Source organism: Drosophila santomea, chromosome 3L (assembly GCF_016746245.2).
Source record: "Drosophila santomea strain STO CAGO 1482 chromosome 3L, Prin_Dsan_1.1, whole genome shotgun sequence".
Classification (NCBI taxonomy): domain Eukaryota; kingdom Metazoa; phylum Arthropoda; class Insecta; order Diptera; family Drosophilidae; genus Drosophila; species Drosophila santomea.
The window spans coordinates 2716031-2726782 of record NC_053018.2 but is presented as its reverse complement, the minus strand read 5'-3'; the positions used below and the strand labels follow the sequence as shown (position 1 = coordinate 2726782).

The following is a 10752-nucleotide window of genomic DNA, read 5'->3' as shown; positions in this document are numbered from 1 at the left end:
TCTTCCCGACCATTTGGGAACGCATCAAACCCCGAGTTTCTCAGTTAATAAAAGATAATAACGACAAAGTTACCTCCTGTTTGTTGGTTTTTTGCCTTTCAGCCGTCTCTTCCGCTTGTTTCCCGAATCCGGCCAGCCACTTGCTCCTTGTATCTTGAGCCCAAATGCAGGTCATTTGGCAATTAGGTCGCCGTGCTGCCTGCCTGCGCTTCCTTCTTCCTTCTACCTTCCACCTCCCAAACTCCCCTTTTTCCATCCGCAAAAATAAACCAAAAAAAAAAGAAAAAAAAACTAAAATGAAAGCAACAAAAAACAGCAGCCACTGTCATTTGATTTATGCATTAAATTCACAACCGCCGACAATTGCTAATTAAATTCTACTCAAATAATCAAACAGACAATCTGCAGACGTCGCAACTTCCCGGCCACTTTCGAGGAATTCGAGGACCTCCTCGCCACCAGCAGCCACAACAATAACCACGGAATGCGACTGCAACAGCAGCTGCGGCATCTGCAGCCTTTCTATTTACCAGTTTTATCTGGCAAAAGGCTGTCAGCCCTTGGAACACTTGGAAAAAAATATACAGAAAGGCCAAATAGGGGATTTGTAGATATCTAAGGAAGTGTAGTAGAAAACTACTTTCACATTTCCTTACAATACAGTAACTTTAAGATTACGCCTTCGCCTTAATGAGTTAAGCGAAGTTTCTACAAATAGAGTTCGAACTTGAAGTATAACCTTGTATTAAATTACAGGAAGCCCTTGAAATTAAAGCTTTTAGTCTAAATAAGTGATTAACGGTAATGGCACCCTATAATATTTTCTTAGGTCAAGAACGAAATCGTAATGATTTTTTCAAGTGCATGGAGTCCTATGGCTTCCAGTTTTTCACACTGCTCAAGTGGCCAGCGGAGAGCGGCATCCTCGAGCATAATGAACACTTGACTCCTTTGGCTTTTGCCCGTCCTGCGGATGACAATGCCCAGTGCAAACATTTCACCGCAGGCTAAGACTAAGACAAAGGGCTGACAAAATGAAGCGAGTGGTTCGCGAGTCCTTGGCTCCTTGAGGTTTCAAGTGGTCTTCTGAGGCGCAAAAATGGATAGAGGAGCCTGGTCTCTAACAACGCCAAGGCGGCGCATTGCTATAAAGTTCCGATGCTTCGCCTACAATTGACCCAAAATAAGGAATGCAGCGTGGATGTGAATTCTTTATGCCTTCTTGGCAGTAGTCGCAAATATGCGAGCGATGCTCAACTGATACTTACCTGTGTTTGAAGCTATCTTTTGGGCCATCAACATAAGTTAATACAACTAAAAGCCCCTGGAGGGTTCTGCACGTTCCGTTGGCATTCATTTGCCTATGTAAATTGTGGGTCCCGCATAAATTACAAAATTAGTCGGAATAGAAGGAACACACGAATTTCGTGTCGTCATCTCTGTCTCTGTGTCTGTAGCTGTAGCTGTATGTAGCCAGTGTCTAGCGTAAAAACTATTTCAATTTAAATTCTTATCGTATCTGGGCAAACTAGGCAAATGAGTCTGTGGCAATCGTGCCCATTGGCAATCTTTAAGATTGCTCCTTGTTCCACCTTGTTCTCGATGTTCTCTCGTGTTGCCAATGCTGTTGGGGCCATAAGCCGCTTAGCTTTCACTATTGCCAGGCCTAACTTTTAACGTTTCGACGCCTTAAAGATTGCCTTCGGCTTCCAGTTTTCAGCCAGTGGGCCCACCCTGCACAGAACTTAGTCTCTCGGTATCACATATCTTACTTAACGTGCCTGCGAGACTTTTTTCATTAGGATAAGTCTATTTTATGCCAAAACATCCGCCCCACATAGCACACACACAAACACACACATGGCACATGGAACATGGAAGTTCCGGATTCGTTTTGGATCCGGGATGCTGGGATGCTGGATGGTAGAAGCCTCGCCCTTTGCCAGAAATGTTTATTTGGTACCTCGTGTTATTTATTTTATGGCACCTTTTGCCATACTTTATTTTTCTGCTATTTGGCTGCTTTTTCGGTTACAGCTGTGACGCCTGCTCCTCGATGGCTGCTCATCGATATAACAATATCCTTTTGATGTAATTTCCGCTTATGGCTTATTTTCACAATGGCAGGTGTAAAGGTAATCGTTGATTGTAAGTGCCTGCCAAGCCAGCCGACTGGATTTTATAAGCTAGATGTGTTCGCTAGCGTTTATGTGTGTGTGTCTGTGTGTGTGTTGTGTGGTGTGGGATGATTGTGTGTTTGTTTGGCTTTTATGTCAATTCTCAATTATATTTCAATCATTTTTATTACATCTCCTAATGCCCAAAGAAGATTACTTGCCATCATAAATAAGTTATAAATTTAATTGGAAAAGCCATCTCTCTCTCTGTCTCTGTGTGTGTGTTTGTGTTTGTTCGCCATTTTGTATGCGATCTATACGGCTGTGCGTTTGTGTGTGTGAAAAATCTGTGTGCATGCCTGTCCATACAAGTATCTGTATCTGCATCAGTATCTGTATCTGTGTATTATTCCTCCTCATTTCCGCCGCTTAATTAGTTGCTAAATTATTACCACTCGGGGCTGACGCGGCCGCATCTCAAGTGACAGCCAATCGATGCGATTCATGTAGCTCTGTACTGTGTCGCTCTTTATTGTTGCACATTTGATTTCAGTCGATCGATTTGCGGCACGCTTGACACTCGTGACACGCGACGAAAACAATGCCAATCTTGGCTGACAATTCACGTTAATTTCCACATGGAATATGGCCGCATAATTGCGCCACTCATTCCGCTGAAAATTGGCTTAGCTGGCGTTGCGTATACGCCGCGTGGTTTCCCAGGGCTCGTTCGTAAACACACATTAAGCATACGCCCCATTGTGCTGGCACAGCGACACTTGTCCCCTTTATAGAGTAGGCCCTTTGTTAAAGCTACCCCAAAAATATTTGCACTTAAATATGAGCTACTACATAAATCTTGATGTGAAATAAATCAAATAAGCTTTATATAGGAATGCTTATAGTGACAGTAGGAAAGATGTTTGTAACCTTATCGAAATAAGTTTGATAATCCTATCCTATTGTGTTTTTCTCTGAGTGCGTAAGAAATTACAATTAAAAATTCTCAATTAGCATATAAATGGCGGCCAGATGACCATTTAACACTAGAAGGCCGACGAAGAGGGATCAAAAGTGGGCATTAAATCAAAAGGAAATAAGACTGAAATCTCATTACTTACCAATAAATTTAAATCCGTACGCTTGAGCTGAGTTCCAAGAGTTCGTTTGGCATTCGGGTGTTAAGATATACGGCAGCACGCACCGTGAGTTACGGATTGCTTTATAAATAAATACGTCCGTGGCCGAGTTTCTTCCTTTTTCGCTTATTTTGGCGCAGCTGCTTGTTGCCAAGGTGCTGATTGCAATTACTTGCGTGTGACGACGACCCGTTACTGTCGAGTACGGTGGAGCTGGAGATGGAGCTGTTGGTGGAGGTGGAGCTGGTGGTGGAGCATTGAGTGCGGAGTGCGGCATAGGCAGTGTGCAACCCCGCGGAATCCCACGCCCACTCATTCGCTGCCGCATGTTTACGGCCGACCACATCAGCTGTGGTGTGGCAGTGCCACTGGCAAAAGCAACAGGCAATAATGCCGCACTCGTCGCCGGAGCCCACTTGTCCGGGATATGGAATACGGGAATACGGGATACAGGACATGGCACCCGGAATACCCATACCCATCACCATCACCATCACCAGACCCAGACCCGAATGAGGATTCGCAGCCGATGAATTGCGTGACTGTGCAAGTGAAGCTGTGGATATAATAAAAGTAATTAACAAGTGTTTGCGCTGCATGATGCGGAATTTCAGGCGCGGATAAGCGAGCATACGTGTGGCATATGGAATAATATGGCATACTCCTACGTACATACATAGGTGTGCGAATGGATGGAATTCCGTACGACGGAAATTTTTCGGAATTCGGATGGAAAATTGCTTTAAGTGGGGCACAAAAAGTCTAATAACGAGCCGCGGAGATAAAAGGGCCGGCGATCGCATCGAAAATCGGAGAACAAAAATCCATTCCCAATCTCTCGGCAAATACTTTTGACAGTCGGGGATATTTGATGCTCGAAAAACAACAGAACGTAAATTGAAAAGTTTTGCTCTTAATGCAGGTGTTAGTGTGAGTGTGGGTACAGGTGTAGCTATGTGTGTGTAGGTGTGTATTCCTGTGTGTGTGTGTGTTTGTGTTTCGTAACTCCGCTTGAAAGGCCCCGAGCTGGAAATCAATTTGTGTGCATTTATTGAAAATTGAATTTCCAATGAGCAGCGGTGCGAGCGCACACATGTTGCTCCTGCAGGACTCTCGTCCTGTTCTGTTTGTTCTGCTGCCGCTTACCTAATCCCTCCAATTTTGTTGCAGCCACTTCTCGGGGCACTCTAAATTCTGCAGAGGAATGCATATACACAGGGAAACTCTAGAATGTTTGTTCTTAATGGCTTAAAGTGCCCTTAAACGCCTTAACCAAATGACCAAAGTAAAATTTAAGATTATCCATTACAACTGATATTGAAGCAGAAATTGATATTTCAGTGACAATGACAAGTAAGCGATGCTGACAGATATTTTTTACTTTGATGTCAAAGAGAGAAATGAAATTATTTCCTTCATCAAAAAGGACTTTTCAAAATCGTCATGAGTAGTCAAAATTTGTTGGTTTTGCTAGTGATTTCATTTATTCTAATTTATAACTGCCGTGGACATGCTTTTGAAAATGCATCTCTTACCTCCTTAAATCGTGGTAAACGCCTATCCGATGCCGATTTCGATGACGATGCGATTGAATTATCAAAGTTTTGTGTATCTCTAAGGTCGCGAACTGCCGACAAATTCTTTGGGGACAATCATTTCTGCTCAGGCGTTATCCTGGCTCCAATGTTCGTCATGACCTCCGCGCACTGTTTGATAAAGTGGGTATATAAAGTATTTTTGAATTACTCTCATTATTTTACTAACTTACAGCAAACGAAGGGTTTTGATATCCAGTCGAGTCCTGCTCATTGTGGCTGCGACTCTCAATCGGCTGAAATACATTCCGAGCAGGACATTTGTTACTCCTGTATCGCAGATTTGGTTGCCCGATAGCTTCACAATGCGCAATAAACAGGATTTCGGACTGTTGAAGGTGGAGAAGCCGTTCCCAAATCACAATGAGCATATTTCCATAGCTAGATTGCCCGTTCATCCGCCGCTGCCAGGTCTGAAATGTAAAGTCATGGGATGGGGTCGAATGTATAAGGTGGATACAATTCATAATCATTTGTTCTTAGTTATGTTAAGTAATTTAGGCACACTTTCCATTAGGGTGGTCCTCTTGCCTCGCATATCCTGTACATCGACGTGGAGGTGATAGATTCCAAGAGGTGCGCCAGGATGCTGGGTGTCAAACACATGGAGTTCGTGTGCGCCGTGGACAATGATGATCGTACTGCCCAGCAGCCGTGTGGCGGGGATTGGGGTGCTCCAATGATGAACAACGGCACGGTCTACGGAATCGTGACTGTTCTCTCCGGATGTGGCATCAGCAACTTGCCATCCCTGTACACCAATGTGTATAGCAATGTGAATTGGATCACCGAAAAAATGATCAGCAGTGCAGGTAGCCTCCTACTTGTCCCAGCCTTCATTCGATACCTTATTATTGCACTCATGTATGTGACACCTTTTTGTAATTTTCTAATGCAATTTAAAATATCTAAGTGTGTATAGTTTTTAACAAGAATTATTTTATTTTATTTATTTGCATTAAATAGTTGTAAAGTAACTTTATTAAGCTGTTTTGTATTATTCTAAAAGCACCAAATAAATAAATCTTACTATGTAAATAAAAAAATGTTTAATTTTTGTACATAGTTTATATATAATATATATGATATATCAGTAAACTAGAAGATACTTATCCTTTTAAACCTATCCCGACGATTAAAAAATACATATTTGCTGTGTGAAAGGGTTCTACTAAAGCGCTTTAATTGATTTTGGCTACTCAGCTCTTCAGTTCCTGTTATGGATTCCGGCTAACACTCGGATTTGGCTTAACAACTAACCAAATGCCAGCGACAACAGCAACAATTGCAGATTGTGCTGCACTCACGAGCGGGCAATAAAAAGGCCAACCGACCAGAGAACGACAAGATGTACTCCAGTTGTTATTGCCGTTGTTGTTCTTGTTGTTGTTGTTGTTATTGTTGTTGTTATGTCCTGGCAAAGAGTAAACTTGAAAAAAAGAAGGAAGGAAAACGGTTACTAGGTCAGTAACACTGCCAGAAACACGCGTCTGCAGACGGATTCTCTCTCGCATTTTGGCCGATTTTGCAGACAAGTGCGTGTGCGTTCGCTCTCTGCGATGGAAAATCTCTCGGCGAGCCGCCCTTTTTAGTACACTGAGCACAGCCTCCCAGTTTTCCGAGTTTTTCCGAACGCCCAGAGAGAGAGTGCGGCATTTTTGTAGCTTTGTCGCCCGGCCGGATTTCGATTCGCAACCACACCTGCTCAGCATCCAACTCAGTACTCAATCGTGCGCGCGTCAAACAGGACGATTACGGCGGAAAGTCTCGAGGATGCTGTCGCTCTAGCGGTCTAGGGAAATCGGAAAATCGGAAAGTCGGAAAGTCGGAAGACGGACCTCAACGAACTACAGATCGGGCCCAAAAAACCGAAATCGAGTCGAGTGATAAAAGAAACCGCTGGGCAACCAAAAAAAAAAAAATAATAAAAAAGGAAAAAGATAAAGGCAAGGAAATGGAGAGAGAAAACCGAGCGCGCATTAAGTGATAATAAAGTAGCGGCAATCATTTTAAAAATTGTGTGCCAGCAGCTTATGCAAATGTAAAAGTCGCTTAAGAGCCAATTCCCAAATATTTCTCAAGTTTCGCTCGCCAAAAAGAAAAAAATCGAAGAAAAAGCTAAGCAAGCAAAGCCGCAATTTAAGTGTGCTGTGTGTGACCAAACAACTTACAAAGCCACCAACAAAACCCAAAAAAAAACCAAAAAAAGCAAAGGACCAGGGAAAAATAAATCTGAAGGAGTGGAAGGAATTGTAAGCCGCAAATGAACAGCGACAAATGCTCGGCCCTCTTTTTTGTAAGTTGCCAAATTTGTCGGTGGCCCATTGACTCACTGACTGAATGACTGACTGACTGGCTGAGGGAATGACTAACTGACTGACTGACGAGCTGAGGGAATGGCTTAGTGACTGTGACCTTTGCGTATTGACGAGCATTAATATAAACAGCGGAATTTGTGCTCATTATTTGTGACTTTGACTTACGTTGGCATGGGAAGTTGTCAGATTCGCAGGCAGAAAAAATAAATTATCAATTATCGAGTCACTTGTCTTTGATTGCCATGAGTATTTTCCTTTTCACTGCGGGACTTAAGCTAATTACAACGCAAACAAATGTGGGCATACAAAACATGAAAAGCAAGACATTATTATAAATGCCAAAACACAAAAAAAATATATATAATCAAGTATCGTATTTATAAATTAGTATTGATAGCAGATTCGCAGAAAAATACAGATATCTTCAATTATTGGGCATGGTTACCTTCCCTTTTTGGCATGACACTGGCATACTAATCACCTCATTGAAATGCAAATGAGCTGCCTTATATTATGGATTTTATCTGCGGCCTAATAATTTTCCTGTTACATTTTTATCTCGCCGGATTCGCTAAATACCTGCCATCGTGCCATCGTGTTTTGTTTTTCCATTCACGGCTGGCACGTGCCCCGTCGACAAGGGAAAAACCAAAACGAACTGGGTGAAACTGGCGAAAATGAAAAGGAAAACATTGCGGGTGGAGCTCGTTTTGAAAGGCAAATTTTTGAAGGTCCCAACTCCGGGCGATGCCTGTCATCTGGCGAGCTGTAAATTACTGGGGGCACTCGCAAAGGTCAGTTCTGTGGATCCGGTTCAGTTTTTCCAGTATATCCCGTATACAGTAACCCGTATCTCCGGATCCCCAGCAACGTGTTAAGTTGCGAATGAATAGAGGCGAGACAAAAAGGCGTGGGGGGGGGGGCAAAAAGTAATCAGCAAGTGGCTACAAAATAATTATTTAATTAAAGGAAGTGCTGCTCCGCAAGACAACGATGCAGCAGCAGCTTTGCAGCTCCTCGAGAGGCCTAAATGTCCATTCATTCGTTTCACTTATCTCGGCCGCCTTTTTGTTTTTTGAGCCCCTGCTAAATAAGCCAAGTCCTGCTCTTCAACTCGATGCCACTTAAACGTCCGTGACGTTCAACTTTAGGCTCCTAATTTAAATTTAATTAAGTGGGATCATTCGTTTAATGGAAACTGGCCGAGACTCAACGCTCGTCGTCGCACTTTGCGTTAGTTTTGCCAACGTCATTATAACGAATAAAGTTCGCAGTGGCCCCGGCTATATGAATATAAAGCGTCTGTTAACCTATTTTCTAAATGCGCTAAATAATCCCGATGTCGCTGGAGCTTCAACCCCCCCAGGACTCCTACTCAAACTCCCAGGATACGGATCGGCAGCCGGGCATAGACTCTGGACTCTGGTTTTTATGGGCCCAGCTAAAATAGACAATGAACAGACGACGGAGTGCAACTTTTCACTCAAGTGGTTTTTATGTAGATTGCTTCGGTCAATGTTTGCCTAATGAATGAATGGGCCCAGTAGCTGCAGAGAAAGGGTTCCCATTTCACCACCCGGGGATTAGTTACTGTAACTGATATGATTACAGAGTGGTTAAGCAGCAAAACAAACTTCAAAGGATAACTCCATACAGTTTGGGGGTAACGAACTCTGGCTGGGGATTTTATATTACCCTCTTTGATACACAGACAATTTAGTTAGCCCAACAAGTTTCTGTTTCAATATTAATTACGAATATTGGCATACTTACTTTTAATTCGAAATTCCCTTTAAAACTTCTGTGCCGAAATTGTAAAAAGAAATTTTTGTGCGAATAAGCCACAAATAGTGATTTTTATTATTGGCTCACATTCCATATTATTTTGCTATCTCATACATTCTCGTAAAGATAAAATCTGTGCATATATTAGTTATGAAAAATGTTTACACAAATGGTAAAACAGAACTTCAATCGATATATTTCGCCCCGAAAAATCTGATAAGCAATGGCCCAAGTTCTGAATATTTATCCTCGCAAATACAAAATACATGAGTCCAAAAAATGCTGCAGAGGAGGCATCGAGAACGAAGTTTATACATGCAGATGGGGCCCAGCTGTGTGCGGCACACCTCAAATAAGCCGATTTAAAAACAATTTCAAAAATTAAACCATTATTAAAGCCGAGGGAAATGCAAACGTGAAACGTTCAAAAAAAAAAGCAGGGAAATACCCGCATATATAAAACGGCGATTCAAAAATAAAATTCCAATAAGCGTGCGTTTTCGGTTGGCTCCAAGTGGAGGGTGGCGTTAAAACATGGGGAAAAAAGGCCAAAGGGATATGGAAAACAGACATTTTCGCGAATACCGATGGTATTCAACGGACGAACAGCCAGAGTCACACACCCAAGCGGCCAGTCATTCAGTCAGCCTCAGTCAGCCTGAGCCCTGCAATTTTAAATAATTAACAATAAAAAGCATAAAACAAAAACGTAAACAAAAATAAAGCAGCCACGGGAGCGAACAGCGAACAGTGAACAAAAAAACGAAAAACAACATGCATAAAAGACATTTAAAATAAGCGCAAAATCAGCACAAAAACATTCAGCGAACCGAAAGGATAACGACTGGGGGATATGCGCCAAGGGGGTGGTGTGCAAAGGGACGGAAGGGTCGAAAGAGGCGTCAGGTGGAAGAGGGCGTGGCTGGAGGACAGGTGGGTGGCTGGGCAGGTGGGCGGCGAAGAGCAACAATAACTGCACAAGCTGCTGGCACAGTGACACACTGACAACGCACAAAGGCAACAGCACAAGAGGATTCGCAAGCGGAGACACACGCACACACACCTCAAACACACACAGACACACACACATGCATATAGACCAGGTGTACATATTTGCATACAGTTCACTGAGCACACACACTCACTCGCACCCACACACTCACCCACATCCACACACACGCACACTCAAACAAATGCGAGCCTCAGCGGAAAGTGAATGAAACGCGACAGTTGCCAAGTCGGCTGCCATTGTGCCAGGTGCCAGTTGCCAGTTTACCTGTTGCTACAGAGCAAGAAATTACTGTGAAAAGTAGTAATTGTCTAGGCATGAATAAATTACTGTTAACCAGATTATATGCCTTAATAAGATCTATTTAAGAAAGATATGTGTGTTATTCATCTTAACTAGTCAATGAACTTACATCTTGTGTTTAAGCATCGTATAAAAATCCATAGTCAAATTTTGCTTACCTGAAAAAACATTTTATAATGATATAAAGTTCAAAAAAAACTTAAACTCACTATTAAGAATAAGTTAGCAAAGGAGTTCATAACAATAACATAATATAGTAACATAAAAGTTTACTTGCCACTTTTTTATTACAAATTCTGATTTCATATAGTTATCCGATTTCATGGCAAAAACTTTCCAAATGAATGACTTTCTTGAGACTTTTTTCGCCGTGCATTTGTCAGTTTTTCAGGTGTTGGGGACACGTGCAGGCCAACGCGTGCCGCAGTGAATAGCTTGGGGTGCCTGGTGGCTCAAAGGGTGGGCTTAAAAAATACACACTAATTT

General features: G+C 42.5%; 2 protein-coding genes across 2 annotated transcripts in view; both read left to right on the top strand.

Moving 5' to 3' along the window:
- Positions 1 to 4652: 4652 nt before the first annotated feature.
- Positions 4653 to 5773, top strand: LOC120447615 (kallikrein-4). The gene is made up of 3 exons (XM_039629108.2): positions 4653 to 4974; positions 5027 to 5303; positions 5369 to 5773. The coding sequence occupies exons 1-3, from the start codon at positions 4700 to 4702 to the stop codon at positions 5771 to 5773; spliced, it is 957 nt and encodes a 318-aa protein (XP_039485042.1). The 5' UTR covers positions 4653 to 4699.
- Positions 5774 to 6607: 834 nt separating this feature from the next.
- Positions 6608 to 10752, top strand: part of LOC120449297 (glutamate receptor 1) — a 29925-nt gene continuing 25780 nt past the window's right edge. The window contains exon 1 of the mRNA XM_039631687.1: positions 6608 to 7147. The gene's annotated coding sequence lies outside the window, so the exon portion shown is untranslated. The remainder of the gene's footprint in view (positions 7148 to 10752) is intronic.

Bases quoted from the DNA above. Each gene is read 5' to 3' on its own strand.
- LOC120447615 (XM_039629108.2), top strand. From the start codon at position 4,700: ATGAGTAGTCAAAATTTGTTGGTTTTGCTAGTGATTTCATTTATTCTA. The intron at 4,975-5,026 runs GTGGGTATATAA...ACTAACTTACAG, and splicing joins TCCGCGCACTGTTTGATAAA to CAAACGAAGGGTTTTGATAT. The intron at 5,304-5,368 runs GTGGATACAATT...ACTTTCCATTAG, and splicing joins GATGGGGTCGAATGTATAAG to GGTGGTCCTCTTGCCTCGCA.